Genomic DNA, 21,062 nt, shown 5'->3' with positions numbered 1-21,062 from the left:
TGCTCTGTCACCCAGGTTGGAGTGCAGTGGCGCCATCATGGCTCACTGCAGCCTCTACCTCCCAGGCTCAAGCAATCCTCCCACCTCAGCCCCTTGAGTAGCTTGAGCAGCTGGGGCTACAGGCACGCACCACCATACCTGGCAAATTTTTTTTTTTTTTTCGAGATGAAGTTTCACTCTGTTGCCCAGGCTGGAGTGCAGTGGCACAGTCTCGGCTCACTGCAACCTCCGCCTTCTGGGTTCAAGCGAGTCTCCTGCCTCAGCCTCCCGAGTAGCTGGGATTACAGGCACAAGCCTCCACACCCAGCTAATTTTTATATTTTTAGTGGAGATGGGGTTTCACGATGTTGGCCAAGCTGGTCTCGAACTGATGACCTTAAGTGATCCCCCCCCCCCCCCCCACCCAGCCTCCCAAAGTGCTGGGATTACAGGCATGAGCCATGGCACCAAGCCTAATTTTCTAAATTTTATTTTTACTAAGACGAGGTCTGTGTTGCCCAGGATGGTCTGGAACTCCTGGGCTCAAGGGATCCTCCTGCCTCTGCCTCCCAAAGTGCTGAGACTACAGGCATGAGCCACTGAGCCTGGCCCATAGAGCTTTCTAGGCTGTAAAAGAATACACAGATGTGGTAATAAGAAACTCCTTGAAGACAGGGGCCACATCTCATGTGTCTCTGGAATCCTGGTGCATCCTTACTAAGCACCTACTAAGTGTCAGGCCTTTCTATACATGATATAAAATTGCTTTGTATCCATAACACCATTCATCCTCACCAAAACCCTGTGAGGGACAATTATACCTCCTGCACAGAAAAGGGAAGTGAGGCTTGGGTTATAAAAGACTTGTCTAATGGTACTCTGCCAGTGAGCGACGGAGCTGAGATTTTGCTTTTCTCAATACCAAAGCCATTTCCACTCACTGGGCTGCCTCTCCAAAAGTTGCTTAAACTGGGTGCAGTGGCTGACACCTATAATCCCAGCACTTTAAGAGGCCAAGGCAGAAGGATCACTTGAGGCCAGGAGTTCAAGACCAGCCTGGGCAACATGGCGAAACCCCATCTCTAGAATACATTTTTAAAAAATTAGCCGAGCAGCCAGGCACGATGGCTCACACCTGTAATCCCAGCACTTTGGGAGGCCGAGGTGGGCAGATTGCCTTGTAATCCTAGCACTTTGGGAGGCTGAGGTGGGCAGATTGGCTAAGGTCAGGAGTTTGAGACCAGCCTGGCCAACATGGTGAAACCCCGTCTCTACTAAAAATACAATTAGCCAGGCATGGTGGCGCATGCCTGTAATCCCACCTACTCAGGAGGCTGAGGAAGGAGAATTGCTTGAACCCAGGAGGCGGAGGTTGCAGTGAGCCAAGATCGCGCCACTGCACTCCAGCCTGGGCAATAGAGAGAAACTCTGTCTCAAAAAAAAAAAAAAAATAGCCAAGCACAGTTGACACATTGTTCTTTTGGTTGCTAGGTCAGGTGTACCAGTTACTTGTGAGGCTGAGATGGGAAGCTACAGCAGGAAGATCACCTGAGCCCAGGAATTCAAGGCTGCAGTGAGCTATGATCGCACCACTGCACTTCAGCCTGCACAACAGAGCGAGACCTTGTCTTGAGAAAACAAAAACAGATGCTTAATAATTCATGTCCACTGATATTAATTAGTTAATGTATCATTTGCTGAGGACAAATTATTACTACTGAAGAAGCCCTAGGCAGGATATAGATATTACATGGACAAGGGGGTCAAGGAGGCTGCCCTTAACTCCCTCCTCATTTCTCTGTGGACCTAGCTTCTTCACATCTCTCACATACAGGTGCCTCTGCCTGGATCATTCTTCCTAACCCAGAAATGCTTTTAGGGCCAGCCTAACCAATCCTCTTCCAGGGAGCCCACCCTGACCACTGGGCTGGTGAGGGGCTATCTTGGTGCTTCCCTCTGTCACATCCTGGCCATGCTGTGCTGCCATAGTAGGTTTGTACCTCCCTCTGTCTCCCCATCAACCTGAGGGCATCTGAGGACAAGTCTAGTCTGGCTCATCCCTATGTTCCCAAAGTGTCAGACTCTGGTCTGCCCCAGTCCATCACTGCCCCAATGTCACCTCTAACCTGCAAGGCTGCCCCTGGGAATGGCAGGAGCACACAGGCCTGCAGCCAGGGAGCTGGCAGAGGACCCAGTCAGCAGCACCATCTGTCCCTGGAGCCACGGGACAGAGCAGGCATAAGGCAGAGGTGTCAGTTCCTTGGCTCAGCCAGGTCAGCCCAGGACAAGGAGAGGAGCTTCAGCACCCTGGGTCCCTGCCCAGCTGGAGCTTGGGGTCAGACGAGGCTTTGAATTCTCTAATTAGATCACAGTGGCTTAATACCAGAGCCTTGGTTTTCTAACCTGTAAAGCCAGATAAATACCAGAAGCCTTGCAAAGCTGTTGGGAAGTTTAAACATGCCCAACACTTAGAAGGTCCTCAACAGAAAAGTTTGCTTTCACCATCTCATCTGACCAACTGACCCTGCCATTGAACCACTGAGAAAACTGAGGTTCACATGAGATTGAAAAAAAAAAAAAAGAAAAGAAAAAATATTCACCATGGCCAATTATGTGCCGAGTTCTCCATTTTTTCAACATCTCTATTCCTGACAACAGTTCGGCATGATCTGCAGGAAGAGAACTGGTTCATATTAGGAAACTGATGCCCACGGAGGTGAGATGAGTTAGTGCCTCTAAGGCAGCACCCTTTTCGTCATCGGGCCGAGTGATGAGCAGCCCTCCGAAGGCTCCCGGGATGCCAGCTTGGCCCCGCTCCAGCCCAGGCACAGGTGAGAGGCAGTGGGCAGCCTCCCTCGACCCTGAGGTGTGTGGTGGGGTCAGCTCAGCCTGGGGCCCTGAATCTACACTGTCGGTGTGCGAGGGTGGACAGAGGAGGCTAGGATGGGATGGGTCCACATGTAACAGTGAGGCCACATGCTGGGTGCACAGAAGTTCCAGATGCTCCCCTAGCCAAGACAAGGGCTGGAAAGGGGGACCCAGTCTAGCAGATGGGAGCTCGGGGTCTCTTGCCAGGTGTGCAAGCCCAGGCACGTCACCTCACTTCTCTGTGCCTCGTCTCTCACGGGGGCTGAGCCTTTCACCCACCTCCCTGTTGTAAAGAGTCAGGGGGTGAATGGGGAGGCAGCTGAGACCTTCAAAGTGCTGGCCATACAGAGAAGGGGAACCATGATGATGTGTTTCCCTGGGTCGCTGAGCCCAGCATGCAGGGATTGCATACCTTGGCCCTAAGCCTGGGGACCAGAGAGCCCTCATGGCTCTCACAGTCAGGTAGCCAGGACAACATGACCCACAGTGCTCGAAAGCCCAAACTCAGCCTACAAGGCCTAGACCCCTAGCCTGCAGGTCCTGGAAGCCTCCCCTCAGCCTCTTCCAGGTGTTCACTTTGCTCCCTCCACTCCAAGTGGAGTGAGGAGTGAGCAGCAGGGGCTGCTGGGCCCCTATTCAGCTGCTCAGATGCACCAAGCTCGCCCCAGCCTTGGAGCCTGCAAATGGATGCTGCTCCCCCAGATCTTCCCAAGGTTGCCTTCTCAGCTGCTAGCTTTCTGCTCAGCTGTCATCTGCTCAGAGAGCTCTCCCCTGACCCCCTCATCATTCTCTCACAGTTCCCTGTTCTCCAGACAGTCTCAATTTAATCCCAGCAATGCTACTTACTAGCTGTGTGACCTCGGGCAACTAACTTAACCTGTCTGTCTCAGTTTCATCTTTAATACAGACACAATTATCTACTTCACAGAGTTGTTATAAGGAATAATGAGTTGATGCAGGCATGGCATACAGCTAGCACTTGTATGGCATTTACTCTTATTACTACTATTCATAGCACTTATTGCAGATTTTCATCATTGTTTATTTGAATACCGTCTCCCTATCTCTCCTGCACTAGCTGTCAGCTCCAGGAGACGGGCTGTATCATAGGCCACAGCATACCCAGCACCAGCTACCTGTTAATCCCCCAGTACAGTAAGTACCCGTGGAGGGAACACGTGAAGCGTGTACAACATCATGAGGAGACATCATTAACTCTAGGGACAGGCAAGATAAGGATTCAAAGGAGAAATGATAGCCGAGCTGGGTTTTGAAGGATGAAGAAGAGTCCTCCACTGAACAGGGAAAAAGTTGAAAGCTTTTCATCTAAGATGTGGAATAAAACAAAGATGCCCACTTTCAGCACTTATATCCAGTGTAATACTGGAAGTCCTAGCCAGAGAAGTTAGGCAAGAGAGAGAAATAAAGAGCATCCAAATTGGAAAGAAGGAAGTTAAATTGTCCCTGTTTGCAGATGTAATAATCCTATATACAGAAAACCCTAAAGCCTCCAATAAAAAACTGGTAGGAATAATAAATTCAGTAAAGTTGCAAGATACAAAATCAACTTACAAAAGTCAGTGGTCTTTCTATATACTAATAGCAAACTATCTAAAAAAGAAATCTAGAAAACAATCCTATTGACAATAGCTACGAAAAATAAAATAAAATAAAATACCTGAGAATAAATTTAACCAAGGAGGTAAAAAGCCAGGAGTGGTGGCTCATGCCTGTAATTCCAGCTACTCAGGAGGCTGAGGTGGGAGGATTGCTTGAGCCCAAGAGTTTGAAACCAGACTGGGCAACATAGCAAGACTCTATCGCTTAAAATGTTTTTTTCAGTGCACACATGGGTAGATAAAGAATTTAATTTTTTTTTTTTTTTTTTTTTTGAGATGGAATCTTGCTCTGTCACCCAGGCTGGAGTGCAGTGGCATGATCTCGGCTCACTGCAACCTCCACCTCCCGGGTTCAAGCGATTCTCCTGCCTCAGCCTCCTGAGTAGCTGGGATTACAGGTGCACGCCACCATGCCTGACTAATTTTTGTATTTTTAGTAGAGATGGGATTTCACCATGTTGACCAGGCTGGTCTCGAACTCCTGACCTTGTGATCTGCCCACCTCAGCCTCCCAAAGTGCTGGGATTACAAGCATGAGCCACCATGCCTGGCCTAAGTATAAAAATTTTTTTAAATTTTTTTAAATAAAAAATCAGCCAGGTGTGGTGGCACATGCCTGTAGTCTCAGCTACTTGGGAGGCTGAGGCAGGAGTATCATTTGAGCCCAGGAATTCACAGTTGCAGTGAGCTATGATCAGACCACTGCACTCCAACCTGGGCAACAGAGGGAAACACTGTCTCTTAAAAAATAAATAAAGGAGATGAAAGATCTCTACAGTGAAGACCAGATGTGATGGCTCACGTCTGTAATCCCAGCACTTTGGAAGGCCAAGGTGGGTGGATCACCTAAGGTCAGGAGTTCGAGACCAGCCTTGCCAACATGGTGAAACCCTGTCTCTACTAAAAATACAAAAATTAGCCAGGCATGGTGGCACACACCTGTAATCCCAGCTACTCAGGGGGCTGAGGGAGGAGAATCACTTGAACCCAGGAGGCAGAGGTTGCAGTGAGCCAAGATCATGCCACTGCACTCCAGCCTAGGCGACACAGCAAGACTCTGTCTCAAAAAAAAGAAAAGCTCTACAATGAAAACTATAAAATGTTAATGAAAGAAACTGAAGAAGATATAAATGAAAAGATCCCATGTTCATGGATCAGAAGAATTAATGTTACAATGTCCATACTACTCAAAGCGATCTACAGATTCAATGCAATCCCTATCAAAGTGCCAATGACATTCTTCACAGAAACAGAAAAAACAAGCCTAAAATTCATATGGAACCATAAAAGACCCCAAATAGCCAAAGCAATCTTGAGCAAAAAGAGCAGAGCCAAAGGCATCATACTATACTACCTGATTTCAAAATATACTACAAAGCTACATTATTCAAAACAGTATGGTACTGGTATAAAAACAGACAGACATATAGACCAGTGGAACAGAATAGAGAGCTCTAAAATAAATCCACACATTTACAGCCAACTGATTTTCAACAAAGGTGCCAGAACACACATTGGAGAAGGAACAGTCTATTCCATAATTGATGTTGGGAAAACTGGATACCCACATGTAGAAAAATGAAATCAATCCCTTATCTCTCACTGTATAAAAAAATCAACTCAGGCCAGGTGCAGTGGCTCACACCTGTAATCTCAGCACTTTGGGAGGCTGAGGAAGGTGGATCACCTGAGGTCAGGAGTTCGAGACTAGGCTGGCCAACTTGGTGAAATCTCATCTCAACTAAAAATACAAAAGTTAGCTAGGCGTGGTGGCATGTATCTGTCATCCCAGCTACTTGGGAGGCTGAGGCAGCAGGAGAATCACTTGAACCTGGGAGGAGGAGGTTGCAGTGAGCCAAGATCACACCACTGCACTCCAACCTGGGCGACAGAGTGAGACTCTATCTCAAAAAAAAAATAAAAAATAAAAATGAATTAAACACTTAAATGTACGACCCCCAAACTACGAAATTACTAGAAGAAAACATAAGGGAAACACTTCATGACGTTGTGCTAGGTAAGAATTTTTTGGATAGGGTCTCAAAAGCACAGGAAACAAAAGCAAAAATAGATGTGATTTCTTTATACTAAAACACTTCTGCACAGCAAAGGAACCAATCAACAGAGTTAAGAGACAACCTACAGAATGGGAGAAAATATTTACAAACTATACGTCTGACAAGGGGTTAACACCCAAAATATACAAAGAAGTAAAACAACTCAAAAGCAAAAAAAAAATTAAAATGGGCAAAAGACCTGAATAGGCATTTCTCAAAGGAAGCTATACAAATGTCCACCAGGTATATGAAAAAAATGCTCAACATCACTAATTATCATGAAAACGCAAATCAAAACCACAATGAAATAGCATCTCACACCTGTCAGAATGGCTACTATCAAAAAACCAGAGTCGGGCGTGGTGGCTCACGCCTGTAATCCCAGCACTTTGGGAGGCCAAGGCAGGCAGATCACAAGGTCAGGAGTTCGAGACCAGCCTGACCAACATGGTGAAACCCTGTCTTTGCTGAAAATACAAAAAATTAGCCAGGCGTGGTGTTGCAATATCTGTAATCCCAGCTATTTGGGAGGCTGAGGCAGGAGAATCACTTGAACCCGGGAGGCGGAGGTTGCAGTGAGCCAAGATCATGCCACTACACTCCAGCCTGGGCGACAGAGCGAGACTCCGTCTCAAAACAAACAAACAAAACCGGAAGACAATATGTGTTGGCAAGGACTTGGGGAAAAGGCAACCTTCTGACACTGTTCATGGGAATGTAAATTGGTACAGCCATTACAGAAAACAGTGTGGAGGTTCCTCAAAAAATTAAAAATAGAATTGCCATATGATCCAGCAGTCCCACTACTGGGTATATAGCCAAAGGAAATGAAATCAGTATATTGAAGAGATACCTGCACTCCCATGTTTATTGCAGCACTCTTCACAATAGCCAAGATATGGAACCAACTAAGTGTCCACCAATGTATGAATGGATTTTTTAAATGTGGTATAAAGCTGAGTGTGGTGGCTCAAACCTGCAATCTCAACACTTTGGGAAGCCAAGGGGAGAGGACAGTTTGAGGCCAGGAGTTCAAGACCAGCCTGGTCAATATAGAGGGAACCCATCTCTACAAAAACTTAAAAAAAAAAAAAAATTAGCTGGGCACAGTGGTGCATACCTCTAATTCCCAGCTACTCAGGTGGCTGAGGCAGGAGGCTTGCTTGAGCCCAGGAGCTCAAGGCTGCAGTGAGCCATAACTGCACCACTGTATTCCAGCCTGGGTGACAGAGCAGGACTCCATCTCAAAAAAATATATATATATACACAAACACACACACACACACACACACACACACACTATGGAATACTATTCAGCCACAAAAATAAAATAAAATCCTGCCATTTGCAACTACATGGATGAACCTGGAGTATGTTATGGTGGAGTTTTTTTGTTTTGTTTTCTTTTGTTTTGTTTTGTTTTTGTTTTTGTGTGTGACAGGGTCTGGCTCCATTGCCTAGGCTGAAATGCAATAACTTCAGCTCACAGCAACCTCCACCTCCCAGGCTCAAGCCATCCTCCCAACTCAGCCTCCCAACTAGCTGGGACTAGAGGCGCATGCCACCACACCTGGCAATTTTTGTGGTTTCTGTAGAGATCGGGTTTTGCCATGTTGCCCAGGCTGGCCTCGAAGTCCTGAGCTCAAGTGATCCACCCATCTCAGCCTCCCGAAGTACTGGGATTATGGGCACGAGCCACCTCCCCCAGAGTATGTTATATTAAGTGAAATAAGGGCCAGGCACAGAAGGACAAATACCACATGACCTCACTCAGATGTGAATCTTAAAAAGTTGATTTCATGGAAATAGAGTATAATGCTACTTATCAGAGGCAGGGGTTGTTGGGAGGATGGAGAGATCTTGGTCAGAGGATGCATAATTACTCTTAGGAGGAATAAATTTCAAGAGATCTATTATACACTAAGGTGATACAGTTAATGACAACATATCGTATTCTTGGAAAATGCAGAGTAGATGTTCTGCACCATCACCAAAAAAATGAAAATTACATGAGGTAATGTATCTGTAAATTAGATTCAATCATAACACAATGTATACATACCTCAAAACGTCATTTGTGCGTGATAAAAACATAGAATGTTATCTGTCCATTTATTCTTTTAAAAATGTTTTTTTGAGATAGAGGCTTGTTCTGTCACCCAGGCTGCAGTGCAGTGGCGTAATCTCGGCTCACTGCAACCTCCACCTCCCAGGTTCACCTGAGCACATCCAGCTTATTTTTGTATTTTTAATAGAGACAGAGTTTCTCCATGTTGGTCAGGCTCCTCAAGTACTCCTGACCTCAAGTAATCCACCCACTTCGGCCTCCCAAAGTGTTGGGATTATAGGCATGAGCCACCATGCCTGGCCCATTAAAAAAATTTTTTTTAATGAGGTAATCATTCCCTTATGCTATGCATATTAAAATAAAATTTTGGAGAGCAATAAAAGAGTCCTCCAAATAAACTAAGAACACTGGCAGGGCATGGTGGCTCACGCCTGTAATCCCAGCACTTTGGGAGGCCGAGGCGGGTGGATCACCTGAGGTCGGGAGTTTGAGACCAGCCTGACCAACATGGAGAAACCCCATCTCTACTAAAAATGCAAAATTAGCCGGGCGTGGTGGCACATGCCTGTAATCCCAGCTACTTGAGAGGCTGAGGCAGGAGAATCACTTGAACCTGGGAGACAGAGGTTGCAGTGACCCAAGATTGCAACTCCAGCCTGGGCAACAAGAGGGAAACTCCGTCTCAAAAACAAAAACAAAAACAAACAACAACAACGAAAACACTAAGAGTGGGCCGGGTGTGGTGGCTCATGCCTGTAATCCCAGCACTTTGGGAGGCCAAGGCGGGCGGATCACCTGAGGTCAGGAGTTCAAGACCAGCCTGGCCAACATGGTGAAACCCCGTCTCTACTAAAGATAGAAAAAATTAGCCGATGGCACGCACCTGTAGTCCCAGCTACTCAGGAGGCCGAGAAACAAGAATCGCTTGGACCAGGGAGGTGGAGGTTGCAGTTAGCTGAGATGGCACCACTGTACTCCAGCACTCCAGCCTGGGCGACAGAGTGAGACTCTGCCTCAAAAACAAACAAACAAAAAAAAACACTAAGAGTGTCTGCCCATGGCTGAGCCTGGGGGTTCACATATGGCTCCTGAACAGGCTGATGCTACATGTTCAAGTCTCACTTCTTCCTCCAGGAAGCCTTCTGGGACCACCTCAGCCCGCTTCTGAGCACATGTGGTCACTCATTCATTCAGCAGTTTTGGGACTCCTCGTATATGATAGGCCTATCATTTTATGTCTAAGGTCTCCCCACCTCCAACACAGAGTAGGGTCCTCGAGAGAGATGGGACCCTGCCTCTCACTGTCAGGATCAACCTCACGGTAGCAGACAAACCCTTCACAAACATTCAGAGCCCCCGGATGTCCAGGCTGGTGGGGACCTCAGGGATCACCCAGCACCCTAAGGCCTAGAGAGAGGAACCCCTGGCCAAAGGTCACACCGTGAACCGTGGGGTGAACATCCAATTGTTGTGCCCTGAACCTCCCCACACTCTGGGTTAGACCCCTTATGAAGCTGAGGAGGTTGTGGGGAGCCCTCTAGCTGTCCTCAGGTTCAAGGTAAAGCAGTAGGATTGCATTGTGTGGTTGGAGGCTAATACAAAAATCAGCCGGGCATGGTGGTGGGCACCTGTAATCCCAGCTACTCCGGAGGCTGAGGCAGGAGAATCCCTTGAATCCAGGAGGCAGAGGCTGCAGTGAGCCAAGATTACACCACCGCACTCCAGCCTGGGTGACAGAGTGAGACTCCATCTCAAAACAGAAACAAAAACAAAAACAAACCAAAACAAAAACAACCAGCCCCATCACCATTTCTGGAGTAAAAAAAGCTTCTGAGCCCCACTGAGAGCTGACCTGGGCCAGGCTAGACCTGAGGCTGGGCAGAGGTTCTCAGACTTCCCAGGACCCTTGCCCACCTCCTACGAGGGCACCAGTGGGTCCCTGCTAGCCCAGAAATGTGAGACTCAGTGCCCAGTGTAGACTGACATCTTGGAAAGGGAAGGAAGAGCTCTCCACAGAGAGAGGCAAGGATTGAAGCGGGACAGGGAGACCTTTCCGGCACCAGCACGCTGGCACCCAGCAGTTCTCCCAGCCCCGAGCGTGGCAGCAGGCTGACCACTTCATTCGGTCGCCCACTCACTTGCTGGGTACCCAGGGGCGAGTAGGAGCCAGAGCCCTCGAACTCCAATGCTGACTCTTGTCTACAGTGCCACAGGACACTGAAAATGGCCCCCGACCATGCAAAGTGGGGCTTGTGGATTATCCGAGACCCCCTCTTCTGTTCCCAGTTTAGTCCCTATTAAAGACGATTTGGTGAGTTTGTTGTTGTTGTTGCTGGTTTGTTGTTGTTGTTGTTGTTGTTGTTGTTGTTTTTGAGACCACTCTGTCTCCCAGGCTGGAGTGCAGTGGTGTGATCTCAGCTCACTGCAACCTCGGCCTCCTGGGTTCAAGCGATTCTCCTGCCTCAGCCTCCCGAGTAGCTGGGACTATAGGAGCATGCCACCATGCCCAGCTAATTTTTGTATTTTTGGTAGAGATGGGGTTTCATCATGTTGGCCAGGCTGGTCTCGAACTCCTAGCCTCAAGTGATCCACCCGTCTTGGCCTCCCAAAGTGCTGGGATTACAGGTGTGGGTCACCACACCCAGCTTGGTGGGGTTTTTTGTTTGTTTTTGTTTTTGTTTTGAGACAAGATCTCACCTGTCATTCAGGCTAGAGGACAGTAGCATGATCTTGGCTCACTGCAGCCTCCGCCTCCCAGGTGGGCTCAAGTGATCCTCCCACTTCAGCCTCCCGAGTAGCTGGGTCCGCAGGCGCACGCCACCATGCCCAGCTTTTTTTTTTTTTTTTTTTTTGTATTTTTGGTAGAGATGGGATTTCACCGTGTTGGCCTGGCTGGTCTCAAACTCCTGAGCTCAAGCAATTCACCTGCCTCAGCCTCCCAAAGTGCTAGGATGACAGGTGTAAGCCACCACGCCTGGCCAGGGATTGTTGGTTTATTTGTTTGCTTGTTTGCTTTTCATTAAAAATAGCTTTGGAACCAGCCAGAAAATGTTCCCAAACCCTCTTATATTCCAGAGGAACTAAGGGAATTCAAGAGAAATCCAAAGAGATCTGCCATCCAGACAATGGTGCAGAGGTGGCAATCAAGGCCAGAGTGTTCTTAGCTGACAGGAGGCCACCTGTGTCGTCAAGACCCCAACTTCCACCCCCAGACTCAACAAAGGTAGTGCAAGGAAGCTGAATGCCAGCTGCGCTCAGAGTCGGGACGTGTGGGTTGGAATCCCGTATCTGTGCCTTCACCTGGCTGAGCCTCAGGTTCCTTAAGAGCTCAGACTCTGGGGCCAAACTGCTGGGTTCAAATCCCAGCTCTGCCACTTCCTACCATTGTGATCTTGGGCAAGTCACTTACCCTCTGTGAGTTTCCTTATCTGGGATACGGGGATGATAACTGTACCTACCTCACAGAGAACTGAATGAGTTCATAAATGCAAAGAGCTATGTGAAGATTTGTCACTATTGTTATCTCTGTAAAACGGTGATAATGATATGCCTCTTCCCCGGCGCCTTGCCCCCAGTTACTGATGAAGGAAAAAGTCATAAAGGGTTAAATACAACAGGGCACAAGAGAAGATACGAGGAGCCCCTCCCACCTAGGAGACACTCTGCCCTGCACTCAGGTGACAAGAGCAAGCGCCCTGCTTCTCAGATCCCACCCTTGCCCTCGCTGCTGAAAAGCTGCCTGTCCCCATTCATTCATTAAGCATTCCCTGGCCTCTGGCCACACCCGTCCCTGTGCTGGGTATACCAAGAGCAGCCTCGTGTTGCTCCCTGGCTGGTGGGAGGGATGTATGTGCCAGTCTAGCACACAATCCAGTGTGAAAAGGGGCTAACACAGAGGCTCATGGTGCCGTGAGAAATCTGGGAAGGACTTCCAGAGGAGGCAGCAGAGATCTGAGCTGAGATCTGAGGGCTCAGAAGGAACTTGCCGGGGAGACAAGTTTTGGGGAGATGCAGGAAGGCTGGGGGTAACTCCGGCAGAAGACACAGCAAGTACAACAGCCTGGAGGAGAGAACAAAGGTGGGACGCCGAGGCCGTGGAGGGCAGCTCGCTATGGCTGAGGCAGAGACAGCAGAGGGGTGGGGACGGTGGAAGAAAAAGGGAGGCGTGGGCAGGGGCCAGAGTGCCAACATCCCTTTGTCTCAAGTAAGGGATGTGAAAATCATCCTCGGGTAGCTGCCTGAGCAGGTGAGGAGTCAGCACATTTACCTTTTAGAAGCATCCCTCCAGTGTGGAGAGTAGACTGAAAGGGGCTGACATGGGACAGGGGAGCCAGGGGAGACAAGATGCACAGGGCCCGGTGAGGATGCTGAGTTGTGCAGTGGCTGCGCAGATGGAGGGAGAGGATGGATAAGACATTTAGTTGTTGCACTCCCTTTTAATAAAGGCTTTTCCTGAAAATATCCTCAGAGGTCAGCCACACTACACCCATTACAACCTCTGCCAGTCTGTCCTGAGCCCATCTCCATACACTCCATCCACTGCCAGGCGCTGCTAGGCACTTGGGTCTGCCGTGTGCCTCAGCACCTAATCTCACCTCCAAAGTGCAGGGAAAAGTTCTCTTCAAGGTCACCTTGCAGGACAGCTTCCGCAGCCCTCATGTGATCCAGTGCTTGCTCTCCCAAAGAGGTTCTGCTCCCTGAGAACGCCGGCCTCACCCCACCACACATATTCACTTACACCCATACCTCACACCCTGTCACTCCCATCAGCTCTGTGGCTTTGGGGTCCTGAGCTCTGAGCATGAAGCACCGCAAGGCCATGGAGCTCAGACGTCCCCCAGAAACATGCACAGAGCTCTGCAGGGAGAAACGTACACCCACCGAATAGATTTCCAGAGGCCAACACTTGCTGAAGGTGATTCCACTCAACGCAGCCAGCCCATGGGGGATCTGAGAGCCCCTGGGGCTTGTTTGGAGATTGCTGCTGATAATAAACCAGCCCAGGGGCTCTGCGATTTCTCCTTCCAAAGAGAGCTAGAAAATGGCCCGTGGAGAGCGTGAGGAGATGAGTTAAATGGAAAGGTCAGTCTCTTTCTGGGTGCCCAGCCTCCAGAGCCCTCCCGCTGCCCCAGCCCACCCTCCATACCCGTCGCAGGTGGTTTCCAACATTCTGGATCATCGTGCCCGGTGGCCGGGGAAAGCAGCGCCCTCCCAGAGACACAAGCTGGTCACCTGAGCAACAGCCAGGCCCGGACTCCAAATGAAGCCTGTGGGCCTCTCCTGCTCCTCCTCCCCAGCTCCCGCCCGCCCACCAGAGCCAGCTGTTACCACCCCGAGTCCCGCCTCTCTTCAGACTGCCCTCTACCCCCCTTCTCCTAGGAGCCCTGCATAGAAAGCTCCAGTGCTCGCCTAGCGGAGAGGAAGGACGAGGCTGCCAGCTAGGCCACAGCCACGGCAAGGGGCCTGTGCCCACCCACTGGGCACCCAGCCCCAGCCAAACTCCAGGCACCCCCAGTCCCAGAGCCCATCATCCTGCCAACAGTGTCTCTTGGCTCTGTGATCACTCCCAGGGAAGGGGGCTGGTGGGGGTCCGGGTCCCTGATCCCAGCCAGCAGATGGGCAAAACAGCCATAAGGTTTCCATCCATCCACAAGGGGACAGGCTGGAAAGTGGCAGGAGGCCAAGGAGCTGCCAGCAACCTCCCGGAGAGATATCAGACCCGCCTGCTAGGATTCTTCACCCCAGGAGCACTGCCCGCCAGCTCCTCAGCTCCAGGCCGCAGGCATCCAGCAGTTGCTGGTTGGGGACAGGACACACCCCTCACTTCCTTTAAATAGGCAGTGTGACTTTTCTAAAAGTGGCACCTGCCAAATTCCACCCCGATGGCCACGTAGGCTTCAGCCCCTTGGGGCACCCACTCCAGTTTCTCTCTAGCCACCACCAACTGAGAGACCACCAGGGTTTCCCCTTCTCCCTCTGACTTCTGCCCACAGGCTTGATCAGGAGGTCTTGACACGTTGGACTAAGGACAGGACAATGAGTGCTTGGTGGCTAAGGGAAGTGGGGGGGGCAGGGAAAGGATTTAGGCATGGGAGCTGGGATGGACAACAGATGGAAAATAATAGCATGCACCCCATAATAACCAAGCACCTGCCGTGTGACAGGCCTCAGGCTGGTCTTCCTCCAACCCCACTGGGAAGATTCCTTAGGAAGCGTACGTGACATGCCCCAGGTGGCACAGCCAGTGACAGCACAGCCCAGCTGGGACAGACCAGCTGGATTCCGAGGCCACAGCCTTCCTTCCATCCTCAGGGCCTCTCGCTCATTCACCACAGATCTAATCATGCATCTTCCGGGCCTGTCTTGCCTAAGAGGCCTGGGTTCTCCTTCTTTCACTAATGCACCATGTGACTCTGGGCAAGTTCCCTCCTTTCTCTGGGCCTCCCTGCTCCACAAGTCAAGGACTCTAATAATGTCCATCCCCATGAGCTCAGGCCTTGCCCTCAAACAGCTTGTTAGTGGTCAGCCATTCTGTGTCTACAAATGAGAAATTAAAGTCACACCTTAAAGACTGCAAGATGGCCCATGGATGGCCCTGAGGATTGGGGCAATCCTGGAGACTTCCTGGAGGAGATAGTGCTAGAGCTGGCCTGAAGACTGAATGGGCTTGGATAGGCTGAGAAGAAGGGGTTGGTGGAAGACCCGACAGGCGCAGAACAGGAGGCAGTCACAGGCTGTGAGGAGCACTGCCTTGCAGGAAAGCTGGGAACCTGTCATGGAGGGCTCGAATGCCAGGCACTGGGGTTTAGGCATCAAGGAGCCTGTGAGAATGACAGAATGATGAGCACGCTTGACATGAGGAAAGCCACGTGAGGTGGACAGGACAGGTGTCATGAGACTTCCCTGGACGGTAAGGAAGCCAGCCCAAAGAGGGGGTAGCTCATCTTATGGGTCCCCAAGATAACTTGACAGGCAGCCAGGGCAATTTCAGAATCCTCCCTCTGCAGAAGGAGGAATGAAAACCCAGAGAGCTCCTGGCGCCCAAGCCTACCCTCTCTCCAGAAGACTGCAATGTCCCACACTCACTGGATTTGGCTCAGCCCCGCATCTTCCAGATGGCTAAACTGAGGCCCAGAGGAAAGTGAGCCTCCCACAGACACACAGTGAGGAAGTTGGCTAGAATCACACTCCGACCTCAAGTCCAGAGCCCTGTCCACCCCCCACACAGCAAGGCATGAAATGAGAGAGGCTTCAGTTAGACGTATGAGAGGACTTCCAGAAAGGCTGAATCAATCTTAGTGTTAGGAACAAGCAGCAGAGAGCTAGAACTTCCAACAGGGCCCCCTCCAACCCACAAAGGTCCCTCTCCTCTCTGCGCTGTCTATTACAGGGCTCACTCCTGTGTCACCACAACAGCTCTGTGCAGTCTGTTACTCCAGTCAATGTTCCCATGGGTGTCTGTCTCCCCTTTCCAACTCACCCACGAGTCCCCCGAGGGCTTGGACCACATCTTACCCATCTCTGTGCCCCCTCCCCACCACCCTGCAGACTTGGACACTATGTGCAGGAGGCATGAAACACACACGGCTGGATAACAGACTAGAACAGTGGATCAAGAACAGGTCTGCGGTTCTCAAACTCCAGCCTGCACCAGAATCACCTGGAGGGCTTGTCAAAATACAGATTGCTGGGCCCTGTCACCACAGTTTTTGATTCCATAGAACTGAAGTAGCACCCAAGAATTTGCGTTTCTAACAAGACCCTAAAGGATACCGATGGTCCAGGGACTGCGCTTGGAGAACTGGTGAGCTAGGTCAGTCCTCCCATTTTACACCCCGGGACAATGAGGCCCAGAGATTTTTTTTTCTTTTTTTTTTTTTTTGACAGAGTCTCACTCTGTCACCCAGGCTGGAGTGCAGTGGCGCAATTTCGGCTCACTGCAACCTCCACCTCCTGGGTTCAAGCAATCCTCCGGACTCAGGCTCCTGAGTAGCTGGGGTTGCAGGCACACACCACCACACCCAGCTAATCTTTTTTTTTTTTTTTTTTTTTTTTTTGGAGACAGAGTCTTGCTCTGTTGCCCGGGCTGGAGTGCAGTGGCGCAATTTCGGCTCACTGAAAGCTCCATTTCCCATTCTCCTGCCTCAGCCTCCCGAGTAGCTGGGACCACAGGCGCCCACAACCACGCCCAGCTAATTTTTATATTTTTAGCAGAGACAGGGTTTCACCGTGTTAGCCAGGATGGTCTTGATCTCCTGACCTCGTGATCTGCCCACCTCGGCCTCCCAAAGTGCTGGGATTACAGGCGTGAGCCACCGCGCCCAGCCCTGTTTTTTAATATTTTTTAGCAGAGATGGGATTTTACCCTGTTGGCCAGGCTGGTCTCAAACTCCTGACCTCAGTGATTTGCCCACCTTGGCCTCCCAAAGTGCCGGGATTACAGGCATGAGCCACTGTGCCCGGTCGAGGCCCAGAGATTTTAAAGGCAGCACTTGACAGTATGTCACTGTCATCATCATAGTCACTGTCATTATAACCCTGTAATTATAGCCCTTTTCAATGCCCAGCACTGTGCAAGCACATCATGTACGTTATTGCCTTTAGGCCTCACCGTAAAAGGAAGATACTATGATTATTTTCTTCCTGCAGAGGAAAAAATGGAGGCAAAGAGTATTAAGTCATTTGTCCAAAGTCACATCACTGGGAAGGGAACATCGGGATTTGAACCCTGATCTAAGTCCAAAGCCCACAGATTTAACCACCACCCTCTACAACCTGCTTACAGCTTATGCTGGCCAGCCAGAAAATTCTCTAGGCGCTCCCAAATCCCTCAGGTTCATCACTAATGTGAGGGGAGCCTGTGGTGCCCTCAGCCCAAAGGCCCAGTCCCTGAGTGGGCCTCTGGGGAGTCTCGCATCTAGAGAAAGCCTGCCTCTTCACACCTGTGAACCCAGAGGATTTTCTCTTTCAAACACTCATTTTCCCAAACTACAACCTTCTTCACCTGGCCCCATGGATCAGGCCTTTCTGGCTGGAGGCCAAACATCTGCATTAATTCTTCTGGTTCATGTCTCAACTCTGCCTCCCCACTCAGTGACAAAACACAATGAAATTATCTCCATTTATATTCCACAGTGATTCTGGGTTGTCGCTGTCAGGCACGGGTCTGTCTCTCCCACCAGACTGGGAGCTCACATGAGCAGGGACCTCTTCTGAGTCATCTGAGTCCCCAGCACAAGGCTTGCCCAGAGGAAGGGTTTAGTGACTAAGTGAAGAATGAATGAATGAGTGGGTTTAAGGGCAAAAGAGGAAATGAATGACTGAATAAAATAACCAATCTCCCAAGAATTCCCTCTCCTGGCTCTTTGGCCTTTTCCAGACAGGACCACGGACTCTCTGGAGAGGAGGGACCTCTGACACCATCTACACCAACTTCCACTTTCAATACTGTCCTAGCCGAACTCCTACAGCTTCTACCAGAACCTACAGCCACACACACACACACACACAAGAGCCAGAAGCGTCTTGGCTGCTCAGAACAACGCTGCCCCTCTCTCCTGTCCTCCACTCAGCCCTGGCCTCCCTGTCCAGACTTCGTTCTTCTGATCCTCTCATGCCATGATTAGAACTGCTCACTGCTCCCTCACACCCCTGGTGTGTCCTTTGTTTCTGCTGTTCCCTCCACGCTGATGCCCGTTTAATAAGTCTACATCCAAACCATGCCCGCCATCAAGGCCAGCTCAAATATCACTGCCTCCAGGAAGCCTTCTTGGCCCCTCCTAAGTGGAATTACATTCTCCCCCTATGTGCCCCAATGCCTGTGCACACACACACACAACACACACACACACTTCACAGCCCTCTCTCGGTGCATTTTCTTGTAAATTGGACTGATTTGTGCTAATTCCCCCTTTTTGACCTTGAACTTGCTGGCATCAGGGATGGGACTGACCCATCAGAGTATCCTGGCCCCTCCCCCTGAACGCTCAGGGCCTTGAACATAGTAGATGCTCAGTAAGTGTCCAGAAAATGAATGAATGAGTAATTAACTGCAAAAGAATGAAGGAATGTATGAGTGAGTGAATGGAAGTAAACGCATGTGTTTATGCATGCTCAAATGAGTGGACGCAAGAACATTCTCATTCCCTCCTGTTCTCCAAACTAAAAACTCCCCAGTTGCTCCTGGCCCCTCCTAGGGGCCCCTTAGGCATGGCATGACAGAATAAAGGAAGTTGTGGGATAAATGCAGGGGACGGGGATAAAGCAAGGAAGGACGGAGGAAGGGGTTAGTGATACCAGCACTAGAGGAAGTGGAGGTGACCTGGCTTCAAAGCCTGGCGCTCCTAACAGCCACATTTCTTTATGGAGAAGCTGGGGCAAGGAGAGCAGTGAGAAACCGGGGTAGGGGGAAAGAAGTGTCCAGAGGAAAGAAGACACAGCCTGGTGGGGACGGAGGGTGGGAACGCCAAGTCCCGGAGGCCAGATTCAGGATGGATGAGCAGGCTGTGGGACCCTAACCCTAACTCATCCTGCCTAGGGGCCTCAGATATGCCCTCTCTCGCCACCTCCTCCTGTGGGGACTGGAATCCCCTCGCTGGCTCAGCTGGCCGTCTGGACCCAGATTTGGCCCTGGCTGTCAAATTGCTCACAACAGGGCCTAGCGCTCCTCCCAGCCGCCCCCTCCCCAATGAGTCAGCAGTGGCTGCACCCTCTGGCCTCTGAGTCTTGCGCCCCCAGGTCCTCTCCGGAGCCAGCCTCTGCAGCGCGCCGGGCCGGGTGACCCCAGCGCGCCCCAACCCTAGTGAGAGACCCATCCCGGGGTGACCCCAGCGCGCCCCAACCCTAGTGAGAGACCCATCCCAGCGTAAATCCCAGGGTGCTTCATGCCCCAGCCTGCAAGCAAGACCGTGCGAGGCAGCACCTGGCTGTCTGGAGGCCAGCGCCGGGGTACAGGCTGATCTCCCCAGGCAGCGCGCTGGAGCAGAGGAGGAGCCCAGGAAACGGGGCCCTTCCCCCGCGCGGGGCGGGGAAGGGGCTCTTACCCAGAGGATGGGAGGCTCCGCCCTGGCGGCGTGCAGGGCCGAGGCCGGGGGAGCCCGCCGGGGGCGTCGGGGGGAGCGAGTCCGCGGGGAGGGGCTCAGAAACGGGCCTCTGAGGTCCCCGAGCCCAGCCGGAGGCGGGAAGCTGCGGGCAGGCTGAAGGCAGGCGCGGAGGCGGCGGCGCTGGAGAGTTCCTGGACGGCTCTGCCCCTCCCGGCCCCTCCCCGGCGCGGGTGCGGCACCCGGGGCTGCCCAGTCTGCACATCACACAGGCCCGGGCCCCGCCGGCGCCAGGCTCCCCGCCCGCAAGGCGTCAATCCCCGGGCGCTGGGCACAGGCGGAAACGCGGGCGGCCGCACCAGGCAAGGTCCGGGCGGAGCGCCCCTGAGCCGCCTTCTGCGATGCGGAGCCGGCCACTCAGCCTTCCAAAGGGATATCTGCTATTCGTTCACACCTTGACTGAGCACCTACTATGTGCCAGACCGTGCACTGTGTCCTGGGATGAGGTTCTGAGCAGGATGCGCTGTCCTTGTCCTCATGGGTATCTATAGAAAGAGAAAAAAAAAAAGTGGATAGTTTTGCACAGCACAAAGCAAATGCATACCACCCAAGATGTCTTTACCCAGAGAGAAGCTAGACTAGAGTTGGCAGCTGCAGACGTGGTTGGTAAGAGATGGTGGTACCACTCCCTCCCCACCCCAGCCCACGCCCCCACCCCGATGTATTGTTATGTAAGAGATGATATGAAATCTACAATGTGTGATCACAGGCTCAGAAGAGTCGCTCAGAAAAACGTCCATCAGGCCGAGCGTGGTGGCTCACGCCTGTAATCCCAGCACTTTGGGGGGCCTAGGCGGGTGGATCACCGGAGGTCAGGAGTTCGAGACCAGCCTGGCCAACATGGCGAAACCCCATCTCTACTAAACATACAAAAAATTAGCCAGGCGTGGTGACGGGCGCTTGTAATCCCAGCTACTCGGGAGGCTGAGGCAGGAGAATTGCTTGAACCCAGGAGGCGGAGCTTGCCGTGAGCTGAGATTGCGCCACTGCACTCCAGTCTGGGCGACAAGAGCGAAACTGTCTCAAAAAAAAGAAAAAAAGAAAAACATCCATCAGTGTCATGTTTGGGATCTAGGCTCAGCTGGCAAACTTAGAAGGGGCCTGACAAAATACAGTGGTGGTCCCTTCTAAGAAGCAAGTGAATCCCCGGAGGAGGAGGCACTTGGCAGGTAGAGTGCATTCCACATACCAGAACCAGGGATTCGTAGGGGGCTAGGCATTCCAGGCACCCACAGAGGCTGGCACCTGAACTCACCTGCCCCCACAACTCTGGGGAGAAAAGGGCAATTTATGTACAAAGAGAGCAGCTGTGCTGAGCTTGGCCACCTGGGGCCCAAGCAGCCCTCCTGTGGAGGGCCTCTCGGTGTAACAA

General features: G+C 51.2%; 1 protein-coding gene across 1 annotated transcript in view; it reads right to left on the bottom strand.

Annotated features, from left to right (window-relative positions):
- The window catches only part of ACOT11 (acyl-CoA thioesterase 11), a 58,341-nt gene extending 44,488 nt beyond the window's left edge, over window positions 1–13,853 (bottom strand). Inside the window, exon 1 of the mRNA XM_032137678.2 lies at window positions 13,738–13,853. Within this exon, the coding sequence (XP_031993569.1) occupies window positions 13,738–13,770 (33 nt within the window). The 5' untranslated portion in view covers window positions 13,771–13,853. The remainder of the gene's footprint in view (window positions 1–13,737) is intronic.
- Window positions 13,854–21,062: the final 7,209 nt, after the last annotated feature.

The sequence above is a fragment of the Hylobates moloch genome, unplaced genomic scaffold, assembly GCF_009828535.3.
Source record: "Hylobates moloch isolate HMO894 unplaced genomic scaffold, HMol_V3 SCAFFOLD_18, whole genome shotgun sequence".
Lineage (NCBI taxonomy): Eukaryota > Metazoa > Chordata > Mammalia > Primates > Hylobatidae > Hylobates > Hylobates moloch.
The sequence above is the reverse complement of the archived record's forward strand: the minus strand, read 5'-3'. Positions and strand labels throughout refer to the sequence as shown.